General features: G+C 43.6%; 1 protein-coding gene across 10 annotated transcripts in view; it reads left to right on the top strand.

Annotated features, from left to right (window-relative positions):
- The window catches only part of Sybu (syntabulin), a 109,635-nt gene that overhangs the window by 34,521 nt on the left and 51,290 nt on the right, over positions 1-23,824 (top strand). Inside the window, exons 1-4 of one of the 10 annotated variants that reach the window (XM_004850182.4) lie at positions 97-286; positions 3,303-3,425; positions 4,201-4,267; positions 5,895-6,096. In XM_004850182.4, coding sequence (XP_004850239.2) covers positions 4,244-4,267; positions 5,895-6,096 — 226 coding nt within the window. In that variant the 5' untranslated portion in view covers positions 97-286; positions 3,303-3,425; positions 4,201-4,243. Of the gene's footprint in view, positions 1-96; positions 287-3,302; positions 3,426-3,586; positions 3,959-4,200; positions 4,268-4,926; positions 6,097-15,166; positions 15,314-23,824 lie in introns of those variants that run through there. The other 9 variants (XM_021262707.2, XM_004850184.4, XM_087190691.1 and 6 more) reach the window with 9 other exon arrangements.

Genomic DNA, 23,824 nt, shown 5'->3' with positions numbered 1-23,824 from the left:
TACAATAAGAGGAGGGTCGATCACTCAAACAAGCTCTTACAGGAAAACATGCAGCTCTCTCCCTGGTACGAAAAATACAGGTCTCCACCCCACCACAAAAAATCCCAGGATGCCCCAGGATGCAGTTTCTTTCCTTCATGACGTGTGGGAAAGCACGTCAGCTGCTCCTTGTTGCTGTGCAGATCGCCCAACATCGGGGCAGCGCTTGCTCACACAGCTGATAGGAGGGTTAGGAGACAATGCTTTGTCAGCCTGACTGAGTCCAAGAGAGGCCCAGCACACGCAGGTGAGAAGGAGGAAGAGTGGATGTGGAGGACCGCGAGGTGGCTTGGTTGTGTGGGGCGAATGTTTTCTCTTTGGCAGTGCATTTGTATTGTCTTTTCTGTGAAGTTTGCGGTCTGGGGGTTCCTGCCAGTAAAATCCTTTCAGTCACTCATCTGGTTTCAGGGATTGGCCACTTTTACCTCATAGGAATTGTGTGAGTCACAGAGAAGATTTTAAATGTGACAGAGCTCTGAAAATTTAAACTTCTGTGCATGTGAGAGTATGAATAATTTAATTACAAATTTCACATAAAGAATTAAATCATTTATCCCAGATTTGGGGCATAGTTATATAAAGATATTCATCCACCCACCCCCATCTGCCCCAAATTACCATCCCCTGTCTCTCCTGTTTCTTGTCAGGCCTGGACAGGTATATTATTTATAATTTTTAAGGGTTCAATCTTTCTAAAGCAGTTGATATTTTTTAAAAGCCGGCAGTACGTTCATTTTCAATGAAAAGCCACAAAATTACCAAACAAGATGATAAAATAAGTATCTAAGTAGGAAATGAAAATGATGCACAAGAATATTATAAAGCAGACGACAGATGGGTATATTATGCTGTATTAGATTACATCTCTTCGATGGTACAATCCAAACACAATATGACATTTCTCTTAATGACATAAGAAAGGCTGAAATGGAATTAAAGGGGGCAGAGATATTATCATTGGTAAAAACTTGCCTTTTAGAACAGCAGCAAAGCAGGCTTGGGCTCCAAAAGTAGAGCTAAGAGACGTCTGAACGCCAGGCCATCAGCCTTTCCCTCAGCACGGTTGCTATGGCGACAGCCAGGCTACTGGACAGCCTCTCAGCGCCTGCACTTCTGCAGTAAAAGCTTTCACTGCACACATGTTGGATTTTTTAGGCACACACCCCATCATCAAATACAAGGACAGTGGAAGCAGCCTGATCGGAGTCATTTGCTTCACGGAAGTTGTCTTTCTGCTCTTTACCTGTATGGGTGCCCCTCTGTAGGGTGATGGGATTCACTGTTCATGCTTCGATTCACTGGGCAGTTAATGTACTGTGCCTACTGTGAGCGCTGCCTGCGGTTCTGGTGAAGATAAACAAGTATGTGGGGAGCTCTGAGGCAAGAGCACAACAGCTCTCCCGGGTTAAGCTGGAAACCTCACCAGATGTTCCCGAGGAGAAGCTTCTAAAAGGAAACCTAATGTATCTTTAGTATCTTTAGGAGTTGAGGAGGAGGGGTGTGTGGGTGGGTAGAGGAAATGTCCCCGACAGAGGGGCCAGCATGTGCAGCAGACTAGCGAGCAAAAAACGGGAAAGCTGATTGCAGGCAGCTGAAGGGCTGCAGCAGCCAGCAGCCTCTGTATGTGCAGAGAGAGAACCAAGGGCCTAGGGGCTGGACCGGGAGGAGGGGTGTGCTCAGAAAAGAGGCAGCAAGAAATGAGCCTGGACACGGAGCTGCCAGACCACGAAAGGCCTCTGAGCCCTGCTAAGGAGTTGGAATATTACCCGGAGGACAACAGGGCCATCACTAATGAGGTCCAGGGGAGGATGGCTTGTTGTAGCCCTTTATAAAAGCTGCGTGGGAAAATTGAAAAACTAATTGCCAAGAGAGGAAGAAGAGTCAAGATTGCAAGCAAGACGACTTTAGACCACTCCTGAAACAATCTAGGGTGATTACGGTTAGGCTCTAGACGAAGGTAATGGAGACAAATAGCAGCCAGACGGGAGCAGCTTCAAGTCCCTTGCTGCCAGGGTAGCATGGAGCCCACTCGAGGAGATGTATGCTATTTGTAGGTCAGCCGAGTGAGAGAAAGAGGTCACGGATGAGCTGGGGTTCTGACTCGGACAGCTCAGTGGTGAATTTCTCTAAGTCCCTAGGCTCAGTTCTCTGCTCTCCATAGGAAGCTCAGAAACACTTTTGATCTTAAATAGCCCTTTCCTAATCTAGCACACTGGCAGGCTGAGGCAGGAGGATTGAAAATTCAAAGCCAGCCTGGGCAACTCAGCAACCTAAGGAGACCCTGCCTCAAAATTTAAAATATATATATATTTTTTCTTTTTACAATTTTTATTAGTCCATGTTTGCAGCACATAAGGACCACATTTATCATGGGGAGTCTGTGCATGCACATAACACTGCTTATTTTTTGTCTCTTTCTCCTCCCATTCCTCCCTGCTCCCACTAGCTCTGTTTTCCTTCCCGTTTGAAAAAGTTTATTACCATGTTTCCGATTTTCTCTCTTTTAATCTTTTCTTTTCCTTCCCTTCCCCCTCCCTCCTTTTCTTGTTCCCCTTCTCATTTGAAAAATCTCCCCAAAATATTTTTTAAAGGCTGGGATGTAGCTCAGTGCAAAGGCCCCGGGTTCAGTCCCCAATATTAGGGGGACAAGGTTAACTTCTATTTCACCATATATGACCCCACCCTCATAATTTTAGAAATGATACATGGCACAAATCATTCTGGACCATCAACGCCCCAGGTCTATATTGGAAACACCTGTGGGTATAAAAAGTACAAATTAATCACCTCTTCTCTCCAAGTAAAGAATCCTGAGATTACCAACCTCACTGCTTAATCGAGGAGCAATAAGTAGATGGAAAAGGGGTGAAGATTTACCGAATGAAATTTCTTTAGGGTTGTAGGAAGAAGGCAGGTTGAGCCCATTAACTTTGAACTCAAAAAACCCACTGCTAAATTTGAAAGCTGAGGACTCAGAGAAATGCTATTTGGAAGGCAGACAAATGGGAGCGCTGGATGTTCCAATACAGCCGGGAGCCTCCCTACAGGGGTAGGGACACCGAGTACTCAGAACACTACCCAGTTGTGAGCAAAGGGCATCGGGTCACTGCACAGGTTGAACTCCATCACTAGACAGGATTTAGGGGTACACAGTGCAATACATCAAGGCCCATAACTGTGCTGCATCCTCAGTTGGACAGGTTTTGGAACTTCTTTAAACAAATCTGTTTGTATTACAAAGGCTTTTCCTGCCCTCCCATAAGGGTGTCAGCAGGCGCTGAGTGGACCCCTCGGACCTAGTCTAAGCCCCCAGTGGAAAGCTCTGAGCAATCAGCGGGGCTCAGCTCTCTTCTTTTCCTCCTCTAATCTTCACAGCTACCCTTGAGGTGGGTATCGTTGTCACTGTCAGTTTTACAAGGACAAACTTCAGATCCCGGGGTCAAGGAACGCTAGGCATAAAGGCTGTCAGCCTGCCGGGAATGGAGCGCTGGGTGCGACCAGGTTTCCGAGTTCACGCGCACCCCCCATCCGCAAAGCAGCGCGGGGGGGGGGGGGCAGAGCTGCTCCCGGAACCCCCGGCTGCCTCCCCGGCGCCGGAGCTGGGCGCTGCCTCCTCGCTGTCTCCCTGCGGCAGCGCTGCGCTGCCACCCGAGGCCCTTCTGACGCAAACCCGGAGAATCGCAGCCTTGCAAACGTTGGAACCAGAGGCTGTCAGTCCTGCGGCACCGGCGTGGCCGGCGCCTGGAGAAGGGGACCCGCCCGCCACCCTCAGAAGGCGACCCCGTGGGGAGGGGTCCGAGGCTGGGGGGCAGCCGGGGCTGAGGAGGGCGGGAAACTTTCCCCGACAGCAGCCGGCGCTCTAACGCGGCGGTCTCCGCAGTCTCCACATCCCTCCCGACCTGCGCCGGACCCAGACCAGGTGACCCCGGGAGAGGGCGAGGGCGTCGCCTCCCCCGGGCGCGCTCCTGGGTCGGGCTCGGCAGCGGCGGCCCTGGGCGGGGGCGCGCAGGTGCGGGGTGGCCTGGGCGCCGCACGGCGGGCGGGCACTACGTGTCCGGCGGGGCGGGGCGGGGCGGGGCGGGGCCCCGGGGCGCGCGGGAGGGGGGCGGCGACACCTCGCGTCCGCAGCGCGCTCAGCGCAGTCCCTCGCCCCGCGCGCAGGTGCCTCCTCCTGGACGGCGGCGGCGGCGGCAGCAGCGGCGCGATGGGGCCCCTGCGCGACGCCAAGGTAAGCGGGTCGTCCCGGGGGCGCGGGGCCGCGGCGAGGGCGCAGGAGAGGGCGCGGTGGGCACTGCGGGGGTGGGGGGCGCAGCGGGCAGGTGAGGAGCCGGAGCCGGGCGGGAGGGCAGAGGGACCTCAGGCTGGGTGCTGGGGTCTGGCGGAGAGGAGGTGGCACGCAGGGAGGAGGAGATTCGGGAGGCTGGCAGCAGGATTAGAGAGATTGACTTTGGAGGGTTGATCCTATCTGCTGAACTGGGGTTTCGGAGTGAAGCTTGGGGTGTGTGTGCGTGTGCACGCGTGCGCGCAAAAGGAATTTGATGTATGCGTGACTGACACAGGACTCCGGAGAGTCAGTGGCCCGGCAGTGGTTCAGTCTGCAGTGCCACGCAGAGCGGCTGGCGTGGGAAACCTGCTGGTTGACGCTGTGCAGGGCTGAGCCAGGGCGGGGTGCTGTTCGAGGTTCGTGGCCGGAATGGCAGGGATGCCTGAGCCACCTCAGACGTGCCCTGCGGCGGGGGTTTACCCTTCCCTGCCTGCACTGTGTGAGCCTCGGGCGTGTTTACTTTGGCCGTGACCCCTGCCTGGTAAACCTGAGAGGAGCAGGAGGTCATGTTGTGAAATGATTTTTTTTTAAAACCCTAAGTCAAAGCTCTCTTTGAATTGCAGAGGTTGGAGTGAGCAGTGGAATTTTTGCCAAATGCCCTTCCCAGGAATCCATTTTAGTAAGGCAGGGTGTTGGTGGCCTGAAAAGCACCCGATCCGAAGCTGGCTCTGCATGGAGGTGATGTACACCCTGTACCTCCCTTCGCCTCAGTTTCCTGATCTGTAAATAGGGATGTGGATTCCTGGGGTCTCTGTGTTGCAGGCTGCGGTTTAAGAAGAACAGAGATAAAGGCTGGGAGAGCACTTGAAATTGGAAAACATTGTCAGAATAGTAGTTTTAAGCATTTTAAAGCCAGGAGATGGCAAATCTATTTAATGCTGTATTTTTATGGAGAGAAAAACCTCTTCTCGTGGGTTGTCCTGTAAGGAAAACAAAAGCTAAACATGATGTAAAAGGTGGAGCCATCCTCCTGGGTATTGGATCTGTTTGCTTTGCTGTTGGCAACAAGCCCTGGGTACCAGGATATTAATGAATAATTAAGAACCTGTCTGGAAGAGGAGGGATTTTAAAGATAAGAGTGTGTTATGTATCAGAAAAAGAGAGACTCATCTTAGGTATAGGTGTCTACTTTGTGAGGAGACGGAAAAACAAGTCAAATTGGCACAGGAAAGGCGAAATGGAAGTCTAGAGGAAATAACTAATAAGCTGGAATGTGCTGTGAGTAATTAGGGAGCTCTGAGAGCCTAAAGCCTGAGTGTGCCAGAAGCCAAGCGAGAAGGTGAGTGAAGAAGGCCTGTGGCAGTGGGTGGAAGCGTGCGTGCGGGGCAAGCGTGCGGGCTGCTGAGTAGATCAGAGAGAAGCCCAGTCCAGAGTCTGTGAGCTCTTTTCAGTGACAGATAAGGCCGACTCTGAAGAGTTGCTGTTCAGAGATGTGACTTCTCGGACACGGGCCCTGGAAGGAGCAGACGGGAGCTTGAGAGGGAGAAACAAGTTTCCTTCTGTTCTCTTTTCGATGTCGGATTTTGAGAAGGAGCAGAGGGTGCAGCATCACGAGAAGGAGATTCCCAGAAGCCGGATTCCCCGATTGATTCTTCGGCCCCACCTGCCCCAGCAGCAGCAGAAGGTGTCCCCGACCTCTGAGTCTCCCTTCTCGGAGGAGGAGAGCAGAGAGTTCAACCCCAGCGGCTCTGGGCGCTCAGCGCGGACCATCAGCAGCAACAGCTTCTGCTCAGGTACGGTGCCCCGGGCGGCCACTGAGGCCTAGTGCGGGCGAACGGGGCCTGGGCTGGGCCCTGGCAGCCCAGAGCGAGGCTTCTTCTACTTGGATGACTTCATAAGGTTGAACCTTTTCGGCTGCGGTTTCAGCCTACAGATAACAGCAGTTCCATTTGATTCAAGCCAGTGGAATTGTGTACCTGATTTTATGTGTTTTTCTAGTTTATAGCAGAATATAAAATCTAACTTCTGGTGTCTGTGGCATAAAACAGGGTGTCCGATTATAAGTCCAGAGTGGATATTAGATTGAATTTTATGCTCACAACTTCGACAAGCCTGTGCACTTTTGATTATGGAATTCACAAAATAGAGTGATTTCTAATAAGTGAGGGTAAGAACCAGGGGGGCTGCACGTCAGGGCTGGCCTTGGCGTTTAGCGGGGAGTAGCACAGGCTTTGTGAGGTGCCGTGCCCAGTTACCAGAAGGCTGGCATCCCTGGCCCTTCTACCACTTGCTGTGTAGCTTTGGGCAAGTTGCTAAACTGCCTTAAGCCTCAGTTGTTACACGCATAAAGTGGGAAGATAATATACGTTGAGTATCTCTTACCCAAAACGCTTGGGACCAGAAGTGGTTTTCTAATCAGTTTTATTGGTATGCTTTTGATACACATAATGAGCACGTTCATCATAAGGAATTTGTACCTGTACATAATGCATCTTGATCCTTCTTTTTTTCTTCCATTCCCCTCCCCTCCGTTCAACTCTTCTTCCCCTCCTTATTTACAAAAGCTGTTTCCATTTTTTTCATTCTGTTCTCTTTTTTCTCCCCTTTTTCCTTCTTCCCTTTCCCTGCCCCTCTTTTATCCTCCTCCCCCAGTGGAACATTTCCTTCCTGCTTCCCAATATCCATCCTTCATTTCGGTCCTTAGTTACTCTTGATTTCTCACAGGAGAAACGACGTGATATTTAAACATATGTGCCCAATTTATTTCACTTAAAAATATAGGGACCAAAAGTATTTTGGCTTTCAGAGTTTTTTAAAAAATTGGAAAATTACATATAATGAGATACCTTGGGGATGACAGCCAAGTTTAAATGTGACATTCATTTATGTTTCACTACATATATATATATATATTTTAAATTGATTACATTGATATATATACATATATGTTCATATATATTAAAATTGATTACATTGATTGATGTATATACATATATGTCCATATATATGTTTATACAGCATAGGGCCAGGCCCTATTTTATGTGCACAGCAAATAGAACAATCTGATACAATACTTTCAGAGCACCTGGCTTTTCACTTGACCTGTCACAAGAAGTCAAGTGTGGAATTTTCTACTTGTGGCTTATGCAGGTGCCTAGAAAGGTTCACATGTTAAAGCATTTGGGATTTTCACATTAGGAATGCTCACCCTGTACTTACTTTGTTAAATGATATCATTTCGCTAAATGTCCTCTTAGCCCAGAGCCTGGTTTATAGAGGTATTTAATAAGTGATGGTTCTTGATGTGATGGACTGTGCGTGCCAGCTTTGGCATATGATCAAGGAAGTTTCCCCAAAGATGTAAGGAAGGGCACAGATTTCTTCATAGCCCCTGAGTGCCATCATTATCATCTGGCCAAGCTGGTGCCACCCACTGAAGCACATAACTTAGAAGAACTTGTATTCTTTGAGAAGCATTGAGAATTTGAGTAAAATTTCAAGTGATTGGCTTATGGTTAATGAAGAATGTGTTTCAGAATGGATAATGTTTTAGAACTTATTTAGGAAACATGTGATTTAAGGATTAATCCACTTATAAAAAGGGGTGTGTGATTAAAGATGGCATGATTAATGCTCTCATTTTGCAGGATGCAACATTCCATTGCATTTAGTGCCAGAAACTACATTTTCAAATATTTTTATAAATACGGCTTTGGATTTATTGCATACTTTTGCAACATATTTCCATTCCATGCTTAGGTATATGTTAGAAATATTTTGCTATCTACTTTTAACTTTTTCTCTATGGAGTCTCAAATTCTTGTCTTGCTTCTGGAAAATGTCGTCTAAGTGTGTTTTGAAACTTACTTCCTGCCATTTGAATGACACAAAGCTAGTTTAAAGTGGCAGCCCGCTGATGGTCAGCTTTGTACCCTGCCAAGAAGGAAACCACAGTGTAATTGACAGGTGAGAGGAGTAAAGTTGCCTCAGCCTAGAGTGGGATTTACAGAGCGTAACCCTATTTACTTTAACGCCACGCTGGAGTTTAGAGCTCACTCTGGTGGTGTAGGGACATCATTTCAACTGGACCCTATTTGTTTACATAACCAAATCCCACCTTTATTCCCCATATTCTCCCAAGTAATTAATTTCTCTGAGACTGACTTCAGTGTGAGTAGTTACCAGAAAATACAAACTTGGTCAGAACAAGAGAAAAACAACTCCAGATATATTATAGAAAATATAAAGACAAATCAATAAAATTATCAAATTTGGTCATGAATCATTCTCTTCCAGAGCCATTTCCTGAATCATTCCTTTTTCCCAGAAGACCTGTTTCCCACTGAGGCCATAATGATGTACATGAAGATCAAAAGTTGATATTGGTCCTCCTGCCATTAACTAGCTGAGAATTGAGTGGCAGAAACATAATTATGGTCCTCTGTAAGCCGACCTTGCACTTTGTCTCCAGACAGGACTCCCTCCACTTGAGCTGCGCCTCTCCCTTGTCTTCCTGTGCTAATCATTCCCCAAGGCTTGGCTCTGATGCCTTTCCCTTTCTTGCCTTCCGTTCCTGCAGGGCTCTGATGAACCCCATAAAGGCTTTTGAGTGCAGTGCTCACTGAAACTGACAGCAGCAAGGCCTTTGGGGGCATGTTAATGATGCTTTAGGAGGTCAGTCCGTGGGTAGAAAATAAATGGATTTGGGGCTACAGGGAGCATTACTGCTGCGGGCAGTGAGGTAGAGAATGTAAAACATGTCCGACCAGCAGGGGGAAATAGCTGGTTTTAATCCAGCCATTCAAACACTGAGGCCAGAATATGTGTTGCTTCATCATGGCAGTTAAATCAGAGAACAAGGTCCATGCAAACATTAAAATGCCAGTCTCTGCTCACATGAAACTAAAATAATTTAGAGGTGTCTGTCGTCACCAAAGCTTCATAGCCCTGAGGAATCAGTCTCCATCAGCTTATGTTCCTTACAAATCATTTCAACTCATGCCAAAGGGGGATATTTGTAGGTAAGGGAAGTCTTACAGCCTGATAGTGAAATTACGGAAGAGGGTATGATTCAAATAGAATTAAATTTATTTTGAAAACTGCATTTTCCCCCAGAACTGTACAAAGGCATTAATTATGAAGAGCATCCTATGTTCTAAAACATTCATGTTTAAAAGAAAGAAAATATAATGAGTTTACGTGAAGTTAAACTTACTTAATATAAGAGATTATGCTTTAGAGTCTGGCTTTTGAAGTTACCATTTGTGTGCAAACAAATATCCGTGATGGTGGATGGCACTTACACTTTGGCAAAATAAATGACAGCTGTATGTTGCTGTTTCTTTTACTCTCATCCCTATTTTTTATATAATTTTACAGAGCGGTGACATTTTTAAAAACCGGAGCCATTTCTGAAGTGACCTGTCCATTTCCGCCTCCTTTCCCTTTCCCTCCCCCACTTCTCTGCCTCCCTCCTTTCTTCCCATGGGAGCCTTGGCCAGGAACATTTAATAACTGGATATTCTGTATGCTAATTTCTATGTTGTGTTGATCTCATCTCAGAGGGAAGCAGTTGTGTGTGGCCTTTTGCAGCTCATTTGGGGCGTGTCCCCAAAGAGCTCTCCTTTGAATAGCTTCTTATCGGCAGAATCTCTTTGAAGATGTGCATGTGTTTTGTGCACTACGTCAGCACGAGTTGTTTCTGTACTTGGACACCATTCCAGTGTGAGAGCAGACCATTCCTTCCAGTTTCTGACCAGTCTCAGTCACAACCTCCTTAGCTGGAGATGGTCAGGTGTATGTTGTGTTGGAGGCCAGGCCCTGTTTTAGGGCTGTAGCCAACAGAACATTCTTACTAAATGGTAATTAATGCTTTATTTAAATAAAAGAACACATAAAAAGTACAGTGAATAGAACACCTGCTTTCATGTCCTGCTTTTTAAAACCAATATTTTGTTGTTTAAACAGAGATTTGGCATAATGTCACCCTCTCTTTTTTTTTTCTCCCTCATCCTCCTTGTTTTTAACATGACCAGGAGAAGTGATAAAGCCCACATCCGAAGTTTGTGTTCTGGGTGTAGGCCACTGAATGGAGGTTTCTGCTCATTTTTCTCCCCCTTGTTGTTAGCGAATTGTGTTTGTCATCATACAGCGACTCCTGGCATTGTTTGATGAGCGGGGACCTGGGTGGATGAATGAGGCACAGGCATCAGTCACCTGCCACGGTTAGCAGCATGCTGTGCATTCCTCTTTGCTTAGCTGAGGCAATAATTACCCCTTAGAACTAGGAGGCAGATGGATTACTGGGTTTTAAGCTAGTTCTCCTTAGGGTGCCTTGTAAACATGGCAGGTGGAACAAATTATGCATATAGAACACTGGTTATTTTATGGGAGACCAGTAATTTCTCTCAGTTATTTTTATGTTTCTGATGTGCACACACAGAATCGTGCCCAAGTTTGTGACTTACACTAAAAAAAAAAAAAAAAAAAAAAAAAATACACGAGGTCAAGGAACAAAATGGTCAGAATCAGAAATTCTTTGCTGTCTGTTCTTGAACAAGGTGTTTTACAGAAAGTAGCTTTTAGTTTTTACAGTGGCTCGAGAGAAATGCCAATAACTTGGAGGTAATCATTCTTGCTGTTTGTGGGCAGAATAATTAAGGCAAATTATAACCTGACTAGTGACCTGCTGAGGCATGACAAAGCTTCCAGAAATTTTCCAGGCCTTGCCAAACAGAAATATTTCTGCTATGCTTTTGTCTAGTTGAAGAAACTTGGCATCTGGATAGAGTGAACCTTTTTGAACATGATGATTAGATTTGAGATGAACCGCTTCAAGGGAAGTGAGCAGCAATACCAAATTATGCTGTAATTGAATGACTGCCAACCTGCTGTGAATTAAGAAATAAAGACCCTAAGAATTTAGTATCACTTTAATGAGTCTTAGGCACTATTGTATAATCTGTATTTGCAGGGCTTTGCTGCCTTGGCCACAGAAGTAAGTACCTGTTGAAATAGATTACAAATGACAGGTATATAGGCAATATTTCTTCATGGTAACATGGTAACTGCAGTTAGAATGACATGAACAAAATTTTTTTCCATTCAATGTAAAAAAATAATACTTAGCAGCAGACTATGAAAGGTAATCACGATGGAAGAATTGGACCATGTCTAAAAAGCAAATTACGGTGCTTAACCTGACAATCATTTATGTTCTAAACTACTCATCTTTACGACAGCATTTTGCAGTTTCAGAGTACGGTGTTTGTCTTTTGAAAATCCTTGGTAAAACTTAGTTCAAATGTAGATATCTTGGCCCCACTGTAAGCCTATCATCTTGGGATGGAGTCCAGCAATCCTGTGTGTGCTGAAGTCTGAGCACTGAGGCTCTGTGGTCTGCATGTGTTTGGGGTATTGTTGGGGGACCCGAAGGGAATGCACAAAGTGGACCCACAAGGTGGTGGACATAGCCAGCAAGCTGTTTAAATGTTGGGCCAAAGGAATACCTCTACATGCTCAGGAATTACTGGCTAAAGACTTTATAAGTCCCTTGTCATTAGTCTTAGCAATAATTTCTTTATATCTACATAAGGAGTTTAATGTACATTGTAGAAAAGGAAAGAGGAAGAGAAATAATTTTCTTACTTTATTTTGTATTTAGTTCTCTCTTTATGTGCTCTCTCTGTCCATACTTTTTGTACTTTTGTATTCCTTACTTTGGGATTGGGGTGACTTGTGGCCGACTGAAAGTGAGAATGATGGGTGGACCATAAACACACACTAATTTCACTGAAAGAAGCAAAAGAAGAGAAACTAAAGCCTGAGTAATTGGGACATTCAGCATTTACAAGTTTCTGCCAACACATATTCCGCCAGTAAGCATTTATTCAATGCCTGCAAAGTGTTCGGAATTGTGCTAAGGCTACAAAAATGAATGAAACCGAGAGATTAGAAAACGCCAATTATTTTACTGCCTTAACTCAGACACTTGAATAAATGGGAGAGCAAATCTTTGAATGTGATTCCCACACTAAGACTTTTACTCACTCGTTTTATGTCCCTGTCCCTCTTACCCACACCCACTGCTGCTCTGCAATTTCAGAACGTTGCACTACTATTATCAGCAAGGGCCTCTCACATTTCATAAGCCCAAGGATGCAAAGAGGTAACATTAATTATTATAGTGTGGTAGATAAACGTAAACCTTGGCATCCAGAGACCCGAGTTAAAAGCAGAAAATGGGATAGAAAGGAAGGCAGGGCCAGATCATGAAAGGCTGGGTACACCAGGCCTTGATCCATGAGGTTAAGGGTCCACACAAGAAAGAGGCCAGTAATGCAGTGAGGCCGCTGGATAAAAGACCGTGTGGGGGACTCTAGGGCTGGACAGTGTGTGGTCCTCCTGAGGGCATTCAGAATTTTAAATATCCAGAGTTTTAACTAACCCCCTAGGCCAAGATGGGGCATAAATAGCTGGATATGGCCCGTGGGCTGCCATTAGTAAGTTTAGAAAGATCTTAAAGAACCAATGAAGGGAGGAGTGCAGTTGGGAGGGCTGTTGACCAGGCTTATCATTTTTAAAGATCTGTCTGTTTATGTATTAGTGCATGGGTGAGCAGAGGAAAGGAGGGTGAGGAGCTTCATGGGTTGGGAGGCCGCTGCAAGTTTGGGTTCAGGGCAAAAACAGTTGGGCCTCAGTTGCCAGTTGCAGGTGTCAGGCACAGGAAAGGTGTCTACATTTCCACAGGGTGAAAACCAATGCAACAGCAGGAGTGAGGACAGGGATGGTGAGTCAAGTTTATTAGTTCAGTTTAGGCTTTGTTGCATTTGACGCAAAAGTCTAGAGCCCTGAGGAGAACTTAGAAATGATGACAGCTGTAGTCGAGGGAGTTAGTTATTTCCAGAGAGTGTGGGGAGGAAGGGTAGAGGACCAAGAATGGGACTCAGAAGCATCAGAAAGAAGGAGAAAAGGAAGCCAGGACAGAGAGGAAGGAGAGCATCAAGAAGGAACCAGTAGGTTCAGACTCCAAGATTAAGGGAAATGCACACCAGGGAGCTCCAGGAGCAAACCAGGAGCTATCAGTGGTCTTAAGAAGAAACAATTGCTGTAAACTATGGGAGTAAAGTCCAGATTTTATTTGGCAAGGACATAAAAAAGAAGTGACAGAAGGGAAAGGACAGGCAACAGGTTTTAAAAGCATAAGTGAGATGGGAACAAGACAGTGGAATAAAACCAAATACTGCATTCACACATTTACAGTAAAAATTGAGTTGTGGTTTTTTTGCTTAAATTCTTTTATTGGTACATTTTAGGTGTACAATATGTTTACATTTATCATTGGGTGCTTGTACCTTTACATGATGCATCTTGGTTCTAATTTTTTCCCCATTCCTAGCCCTCCCTTCACCCTCTCCACCTTTCCCTGTTTACAAACACTTTATTTCCATTTTTTCCTTTTCTCATAAATTTTCCTTTCCCTTCTTACCTTTCCCTTCCCCTCCAACTTCCCCCACCCCTTTGGAACTTTTCTTCCTATTTCAAATCATCAATTATTCATTTCAATCATTTGAACTCTTATGTACACTTTCAGTTTCATACCAGAGAAACTATTCGGTATTTACACATGTGTGTCCTGTTTATTTCACTTAAGAGTATGGCCTCAATATGCATCCATTTCGCTATAAATGTCTCTAGTTTCTCATTCTTTATGGATGAGTAGTACTCCATTTTATTAAAAAAAAAACACCACACCTTCTTTATCCAGTTTCCAGTTGATGGGCACTTGGGCTCTTTCCAAGCTTTCGCTACTACAAACTGTGCCGCTATAAACCTGGGTGCACATATATCGCTGTGGTATGATTCTTTTAATTCTTTGAGGAAGATCCCCAGCAGGGGAATAGCTGGATCAAATGGGACCTCTAGTCCTAGTTATGTGAGGTATCTCCATACTGATTTCCACAGTGGCTGCACCAATCTGCACTTCCACCAACAAGGGAGAATGGTTCCTTTACCCCACACCCTTGACAGCATTTGTTATTGGTTGATTTCTTGATAGCAGCCATTCTTTGTGGGGTGAGGTGGAATCTCAGTGTTGTTTTCATCTGCATCTCTCGAATGACCAGTGATGCTGAACATTTTTTCATATGTTTATTTGCTGCTTTTACTTCTTTGTCTGAGAAATGTCTTCATTTCAGATGCCCAGTTTTGAATTGGGTCTTTAAATTTGGGGGGTCTGAGTTTTTTTCAGTTCTTTATATATTCGAGGTAGTAGTGCTTTGTCGGAGGTATAGCTGCTAAAATTTTTTCCCCACATTGTAGGTTATCTCTTAGCTCTCTTGGTAGTTTCTTTTGCAGTACAGAAGCTTTTTAATAAGATGAGATCCCAGTTGTTGATTCTTTGTGCTAGTTCCTGTGCTACTGAGGTTTTGTTCATAAAGTCTTTTCCTATGCCAGTGTCTTCAAGATTTCTACCTAACTTATCTTCCAGCAAGTTTAATGTTTCTGTTTTAATATTTAGATCTTTAATCCACTTTGATCTTAGTTTAGTGCACGGTGATATATATGGGTGTAGTTTTAATCTTTGGCAGGTTGAAATCCAGTTTTTCCAACACCATTTATTAAATAGGCTGTCTTTCCTCCAATGAGGGTGGTTGGCTCCCTTGTCAAAGATGAGGTGGCTGAGTATGTCTGGAGTTGTTTCTGCAACTTCTGATCTATTCCACTGATCCTCGGGTCTGTTTCTTTGCCAGTACCATGCTGTTTTTATCACAGTACCTTTGTAGTATAGTTTCAAGTTGGGGATTGTGATACCCCCTGCCATGTCTCTGTTGCCTAGAATTTCTTTTGCTATTCTAGGTCTCTTCTGATTCCAAATGAATTTATGGATTGTTGTCTCTAGTTCTGTGAAATACGCTGTTGGAATTTCAATTGGCATTGCATTAAATCTGTATAGAAGTTTTGGAAGTATGGCCATTTTGACTATATTGGTTCTTCCTACCCAGGAACAAGGTATGTCTTTCCATTTTCTTATACCCTCTTCGATCTCTTTTTTCAGAGTGCTATAGTTTTCTTTGTAGAGGTCTTTTGCTTCCTTTGTTAGGTTGATTCCTAGATATTTCATTGTTTTGGATGCTATTGTAAAAGGAATTGTTTCCCTAATCTCTCTCTCAGTGAGTCTGTTATTTGTGTACAAGAAGGGTATTGTTTTTTGAGTGTTGACCTTGTATCCAGCTACTCTACTGAATCTGTCAATTAAGTCTAGAAGTCTTTTGGTGGAGTTTTTTGGGTCTTTAAATATCATATCGTCAGCAAATAATGACAGTTTAGCTTCTTCCTTTCCTATCTTTATGCCTTTTATTTCTTTCTCTTTTCTAATTGTTGTGGCTAATGTTTCCAGAACTATTTTGAACATGGTGATAGTGGGCATCCTTGTCTTGTTCCTGATTTTAGCGTGAAAGTTTTCAGTTTTGACCATTTAGTACGATGCTGGCTGTTGGTTCTTCATAGATAGCCTTAATCAGGTTGAGATAAAGACCTCCTATTCCAATTTTCTTAGCGTTTTTATCATGAATGGGTGTTGGATTTTGTCAGATGCTTTTTCTGTACCTATTGAGATTCATATGGTTTTTGTCCTCGGTTCTGTTAATATAGTGTATTACATTTATTGATTTACTTACGTTGAACCATCCTTGCATCCCTGGGATATATCCAACTTGGTCAGGGTGTGTGATCTTCTTGATGACCCTCGGTGTTCTGTTTGCTAGTGTCTTGTTGAGGATTTTTGCATCTATGTTCATTGGGGAGATTGGCCTGTAGTTCTCTTTTTTGGTTGGGTCTTTCCCTGGTTTTGGAATCAAAGTAACACTTGCTTCCAGGAATGAATTTGGAAGTATTGCTTCCCTTTAAATTTAATTGATGAGTTTAAAGAGTAACAGTGATAGTTTGTCTTTAAATGTCTTGTAGAATTTAGCAGTGAAGCCATCAGGATCTGAGCTTTTCTTTGTTGGTAAATTTTTAATTACGTTTTCAGTTTCACTCCTTGTAATTGGAGTGTTTAGGATTTCTGTATCTTTTTCAGTTAACTTTGGCAATTCATATGTATCTAGAAATCTGTCCATTTCTTCTGTGTTTTCCAATTTATTAAAGTAAAGGTCCTCGAAGTAGGTATTGATGATCCTCTGGATTTCTGCTGGATCTGTTGTGACTTCACCTTTTTTGTTCTTAATTGCATGGATTTGAGACTTTTCTTTCCTTTTTTTGAAAAGTTTGGCTAAAGGTTTATCAATTTTATTTATTCTTTTGAAAAACCGACTCTGATTCATTGATTTTTTTGTATTATTCTCTTAGTCTCTATTGCATTGATTTCTGCTCTGATCTTTATAATTTCCTCTCTTGTATGAGCTTTGGGTTTGTCATGCTCTTTTTTTTCTAGGAGCTTGAGGTTTAGCATTAGGTTGTTTATTTGAGCTCTCTCTGTTTTCTTACTATGGGCATTTACTGCTATGAATTTCCCTTGTATAACTGCTTTCATTGTGTCCCATAGATTCCTTTGTGTTGTACTGGCATCATTTACTTGTGGAAACTGTCTAATTTTTCTTTAATTTCCTCTATGACCCATTGGTTGTTCAGGAGAGTGTTATTCAATTTCCATGTTTTTGGGGGGGTTTTGCGGTTTCTTATTGCTATTGATCTCCAGGTTTACTGCACTGTGGTCTGATAATATACAGGGGGTAACTTCAGTTCTTTTACATTTACTTAAACATGTCCTATGAGCTAGCATGTGGTCTATTTTGGAGAATGACCTGTGTGCACCTGAAAAGAATGTATATTCTGACTTTGTGGGATAGAATACTCTGTAAACATTTGTTCAATAGCTTGGTTCAGTTCTAGAATTTCGTTGTTGACTTTTTGTCTAGATGATCTGTCTAGTTGTGATAGTGGGGTATTGAGGGCCCCCACTACGATTGTATTAGTGCTTATTTGATTTTTCATGCCCATTAATATTTGTTTTGTATAGTTGGGGGCATTCGTATTTAGTGCATATATATTTATGATTGTCATCTCTTCCTCTTGGATTGTTTCCTTCACAAGGATGTAGTGACCATCTTTGTCTCTCTTAATTAGTTTTGGTTTGAAATCTACTTTGTCTGCAAATAAGATGGCTACCCCTGCTTTTTTCTGGGTTCCTGTAGCATAGAAAACTGTTTTCCATCCTTTTACTTTCAGTCCATGAATTTCTTTTTGAGTTAGGTGTCTTTCTTGCATACAGCATATTGTTGGATTTTGCTTCTTAATCCATTCTGCCAGTCTATTTCTTTTGATTGGTGAATTGAGGCCATTAACATTGATGGTTATAATTGATAGATATTGACTCATCCTTGTGATGTTTTACTTTTGTTGGCTCTTTTATTTCTAATTTTTCCCCCTTTCCCATTATTGTCTTACCTTGCCTGGTGGCTTCACTCTGTTGGGCCTCATGGAGTTATGGCCTTCATTGTCTTTTTCTAGGTTATTATTTAGAATTGTTTGGAGTGCTGGTTTGGTGTTCATGAAATTTCTCAGGTGTCCTTTGTTGTGGAAGTATCTAATTTCCCCATTGATTTTGAAAGATAATTTTGCAGGATACAACAGCCTAGGTTGGAAGTTATTTTTTTTTAGGGCTTGAAATACTTCACTCCAGGCTCTTCTTGACTTGAGGGTTTCTGTTGAGAAGTCTGCTATGATTCTGATGGGCTTTCCTTTGTAGGTGATTTGTTTTTTTTCTGTAACTGCTTGTAGAATTTGTTCTTCTGTTGGGTTTCTGGGATCTTGACTACTATATGTCTGGGTGTAGATTTTTTTGGTCATGGCTAGTTGGAGTTCTATATGCCTCACTTATCTCTATGTCCAATTCTCAACCTCTGTCTAGGAAGTTTTCCACCATTACTTCTGTGAACAGTTTTTTTATGTCTATTATACTTTCTCCTGTTTTTTCGTGGACTCCTATCAGTCTTATGTTACTCTTATTTCCATCATCTAGCAGCTGCTGGATTGATTTCTCGTGGTCCCTTACTGTTTTTAAGAAATCTCTGTTTTCATGGTCACTAACCACAGTCCTGTCTTCCATAACTGATATTCTGTTTTCACATTCCCTTAATCTGCTGTGAATATTTTCAATGGAATTTTTTAATCTCCTGGATATCTGTTTGAATCTGTTTCACGGATTCCATTTCTTTCTTATGTTGGGTGATCATGGTTTCCATTTCTTTGTTATGCTGGACATTCATGGCTTCTAGCATGGTTCTGAGCTCGTCTATTTTTTTTTAATCTGTTTCTGTTTTAGAGCCTCTAATCATGTCTTTCACTCTGTTCACCATCTCTGTAGTTATCTGGGAGGTTATTTCTATTTTGAATTTTTTTTTTTTTTTTTTTTTTGGTACTGGGGATCGAACTGGGGTCCTTCCGCTTGCAAGGCAGGCGGCGGAACCACTGAGCTAAATCCCTGGCCCTGTTTTGAAGTTTTTTAGAGCCTCATTCAGCTGTTTTGTTACTTCCTGTGCTATCAGTTCAGGGTGTCCAGATGGTTGATTTTCAGACTTTTCCACCTCATTTCCCCCAGAATTTGCCTTTGGTGGGTTGGAAGTCTGAGTTTGTGACTTGCTTAAATGTCTTCTCATTTTTGTTTTTGGTATTTCCTTGGTTTAATTCCTCTGTTGATTCTTCGAAATTGCTTATTGTAAGTATCTTTATTGCTTGTATTTAGAACCCTTATGGAATGATTGCTTCTCAGAGGTGTCTTCCAGATATAGCTGGTCTTTAGGTTTTGAGTCTAATGACTCTGAGGCTATCTTATTTTCATTATACCAAGAAGGCAGTCACAACACCTTAACTCAAATGATACAATCAGCAACCCCATAGCATCAAGCATAGCTTAGAAAATGACAGTTTGTGGTAGTTATTAATCTATCACCTTTAACTGTGTGAATTAAATCAAAATCGAGGACCAGGCCAACATATGTTTATAGTGAATAAACTCTTCAATATAGCAACTTTACCCTTCGGGATGGGGAATTAGAAGGAGTTTGGGAGGGAGGGATAGATAAGTACAAGGATAGGGAAAGGTTAGCGTTGAGGCCAGAGGATATAGGAAGATCACACAAACTCTAAGAAGCTGTTGAAGACAAGAGCAAAAGGCAGAATGAAGGAACAAAGACAAGAACAGAACAACCTAACAGCAATAGGGAGGCTAGAAACTGTATTTACTTTCCTTTAAAACTAATGACAATTGAGAGAAGGAAAAAGAGAAGAAAAGAAAAATAAAGAAATCCAAATTAGGTGCAGAATAGGAACGAAAAGGAGATGCAGAACAATGTGGGCCAGCAAGAGAAGGAGAGTGAGAGAGAGAGAGAGAAAGAAAAGAGAACAGAAAGAAAAAAAGAAGAGACAAATAAAAATTTGAAAAGAGTAGAAAAAAAATAAAAATTAAAAATAAGAGAAAAAAAATTTTTACAAGTAAAAAATAAAAATGAAGGGCCTCCTTCAGGGTGTGTCTGTGCTGTCACAATAGACAACATTGGCAGCCATGTGCAGATATAAGTCAGTGAGTCTCAGCAAGCCAGTAGCAGATCTGTGAGATTCAGGCAGATTTCTGCCTGCAAGTCCCAAGTTAAGCTCCCTGTCCTCCTGCAGGATTGAACTCTGCAAGGTTCTACTGCAGGTTCCAGCTGCTCTTCCCCTGAAGATAGTCCAGGTTCCAATGGGAGATGATGATCCCTCCAGCTTACCAACTACGGTGGTCTGGTGAGCCTTTGTTAGAGAGATTCTCTTCACTTTTCCAGTGGGCTTCAATTTTCATCAAGGACCCTGAGAAAGGCCCCCTTTCTGTTGCTCACTTCTGCTCTATCTTCTGGAGCTCAGGACAATGGCCTTTATGACCCCCTGTGTCTCTGTAGTGTGGAACCAGGTAGCAGCAGCACAGCCAAGCCAGGAGGCCAGAGGCTGGGGGGAGGGCGGAGTGCTAAACTGGTCTCTGTGGGCAGAGTGTGAGGACAGAGCAGGGAGCTCCATGCTACTGAGGTCCTCACCATGGGCCGGCTCATCCAAAATTGAGTGTTTATCAGAGGGCAGCATTTGGTAAAGGTTTTAGATTGAGAAGAAGCAGACAATAAAGGAAGAGAAAGAGAAAGATTAAAAATTAGAGTAAAGAAGTGATCATAGTTTTTGTCAAGACTGGAGATAGACCGAAAAAGGTGCATAAATTTAGAAGAAAAGAAGTGAGGCTGGATGTGAAATAAGTATGTATGTTACTGGAAGAGCACCCCATTAGAAAAGTCGAAAATCAGAAATGCTCCAAAATCTGAAGCTTTTAATAGTTTATGCAAATATTCCAAGATTGAGGAAAATCTCAAGCCCGTTTCTGGTTCCGAGGATTTAGATCAGGGATACGCAGCCTGTGTGTGTCTGTCTAGGTCAGAGTGGGAAGCCAAAGGGTACAATTCCAAGGCCAGGTTAGGTGCCCTGTTTGAAGCCTCCCCTGTCATACAACATGACCTGGTTTTCAAATTTATTATTTAGCTACCTAATGCCTGAGTAGGCCCTGTGCTCCAGGAAGGCAAGAACAGTGTGGTCCTGACTTACAGCAGTCGCTTATTAAGTATTTGTAGGGATTTAGAAAAAAGCATTATTCTGAGAATAGGGCAAGGGGAGAATTCTCATTTACTTAATAAAATACATTAAGAACAAGGTACTGTCCTAGTATAGGAGAAGTTAAACAACTGGAGAAGTACTCAGTATCCAATTCACTAATTTTATTAAATGAAAGAAGTATTTTTATCTTGAGGACTTCAGGCTCTCTGAATGTCATGAAGCATAAGGTCCTATTAAAATAGAACCATGAACCCAGTACTGTGAGTAATTAAAGGAGAGATCACATGATAAGCAAAACAGAAAATGCTTCCCTCAAGAGTTGGCATGTAAACAAGGTTTTGAAAGTTGTGTAGGAGTTTGAGAAACACCATGATATGGCAGAAGAGAGATCAATGTGTATAAAAGCATACATAGTCCTGAAAATACAAAGAAGAGCATGTTCAAGGAACAGGGCACAAGAAGTATTGTCCTCCCTAACCTGCATTTTTCAATCATGAGAAAATCCAGCATCCCAGATTACAAACAAGAGGGTATTTAGCACCCAGTCACCTACCCACGTGTCCCAGGACTCTGACTTGACCCTTACTCCGCCCTCCAGCTGGTATTTACTCTCGGAAGCCCTAGGCGCCTCCTACTGCCCTTCAGGTTTACAGGGCTGCTGGGTAGGCTGACGTTCGAGCTGACTTTTCTCAGTGGAGGTACAGCACCTGTTCGGATATCCCTGCCTTCGTGGAGGACACAGCCCTGCCACCCTGCCACAGCGGAGGACCCCTGGGTGCCACCTCTGGAGCCGTGAGGACCCCCTGGCCCCAGGAGCCTGGCTCTTTAAGGTTCACTGCTTTCTCTCCAGGGAGCCCAAACCAAAGCTCATCTGTGCTGTCCTTGGGCTCCGAAGCACTGGAAACCCAACTCCCTCACCTCTTCCCTGCGCTTCCTCCTCACCACCCGCCTTATTATTTTATTTTTAAATTCGAAAGTAATGAACACATATTCATTATAGAATGTTTGAGCTCTTATGTCATAGTGGATATCATTGCATTTATAGGGTTTATTTTATTTTGCAAGAATTATCCTATATTGGTCTGCGGTACCTTCTGTTCATTCCTTAGGTAAATATTTATTGAACACCTACTGAATGCAAGGCACTGTCCTAGTAGCCAAGCTAGCTCAATAAACAATACTGACAGGGTGCCTGCCTTCAAGGATGTGTACTCCAGAAAATACATCGCATGTGAGTGATGACGTCCCCTTCCTTTGTGTCACTGCGATGCCGGCACACTGTACCACCACTTTTTCAACCATTCTTCTGCAGATGGACATTTTCCCTGAGGCTTTCAAAATTCAGAAAATTTTCTATGAATTCCCTTAAACTGTAGACTATCGCCATATTTCTTCTTTCATTCTCTCCTCTTTTTTTGGTTCCTTTTATAAAGTAGACTGGGGTGTAGCTCAGTGATAGAACTTGTATTCAGCATGTGCAGGGCCCTGGGTTCAATCCTCAACCCCCACCTCCCCCAAAAACAAGTAAATACAATGATCCATGCACATTATCTAAAACAATTGTTTCCAAATAGAAAACTCAAATGTTGCAGTTGCATAAAGTATATAATGAGCATTGTTTTATTTTTTCCTTAACATTCTTATTTCCTTGCTGTATCTTGATCACTATTTTAAGATTCTCAGTATGAGAAGGAATAGAAGACAGGAGAGAGATTTGCATTGCTGCAACATCGCTAACAGTATTTCAGGTGTCTTGAGGGTGATTTGGAGCTTCCTGAATAGAGGATTTTAGGAGATGAAGAGCTGCCTTCCTAGTCTCTCTGTCTCTGCCTCTCCCTTCCCCTTCCCCCTTGCTCCCATCTCCCCCCATCCAGGAAACGTTAAAAAAAAACACCTGAGCTTTTAAAAGGGCATAGCCTAGAAACTGCAAATAAAGCCATATTGCTCAGGAGAAGGTAGGTCAGAAAGATTTGTAATGGGCCTGCTTTGGAAAGATCATAACCTTGTGAAACAAGAAACAAGAGAAATAAAAGCTTTCTTCACGACAGGAACCACGCACCCCCCCCCCCCGCCAGGCTCACCTGTCTCTGGGGAGTGACACCACCCCCTTGATTTCCCAGGTTCCGTCTTCAGCCCCTCCCTCACCGGAACATCTAGGTGGATGCATTACATCAGATATTTGGACCGTGATGTTTTCCCTGTGGATTCCTTCTGCAGGGACTGCTCATGCAAGTCAACAGCTTGATGCTTGGTATGAAACCAATTCAAGGCCCTTGCTTGAGAGAGAGCCCAGGTCCTCTGAGGAAAGGGAGCTGACCTCATTTACTTCCCTGTACTGCCGAGGGCTTCACCAGCGGGACTTTTATGGGAGCACTCAGGGATCCAAAATAGCGCAGAATCCCCGGAATGTTCACATGTGAAACAGTTATCTTGTCTCCAAGAAACAGGGGAAGCATCCACTAAATAACTTCTCCATGCTCCATTTTTTTAGAGATGCAGGTTATATATCTTAACGTGAGCTTTCCCTCCCAGATACTTTGACAAACTCATTCCTATCAGCATGCATATTGCTCCACAGTGTTCAGAGAGGAGGAAGCTCCTGGCCTTCTCCCCTCTGCAACTTCCATCCCATTTGTTCCTCTGCTCATCTTCCCAGCAGAACTTTGCCTGTCTCTGTGACCTGCCTTGTCAAGCAGATGAGTGGCCACACGGTCACCTGCCTGCCCTCATTTCCCTTGACCCCCTCAGCAGCACTCAACACAACAGAACAAGCCCGTCTCTTAGGGAAGACCTTCCTCGGCTTTGGTGACCCTACCCACACATCCCGCCTGCCTCTCAGGTCTCTCCTCTGTCACCTTCATTGGCCTCTTCTCTACCTGCCCTCCCCGAGGGCTT

This window comes from Heterocephalus glaber, unplaced genomic scaffold (genome assembly GCF_053883595.1).
Source record: "Heterocephalus glaber isolate CG9 unplaced genomic scaffold, H.glaber_assembly_v1.0 deba00001555, whole genome shotgun sequence".
NCBI lineage: Eukaryota > Metazoa > Chordata > Mammalia > Rodentia > Bathyergidae > Heterocephalus > Heterocephalus glaber.
Note: the sequence above shows the minus strand (reverse complement) of the source record. Positions and strands in the feature narration are given on the sequence as shown.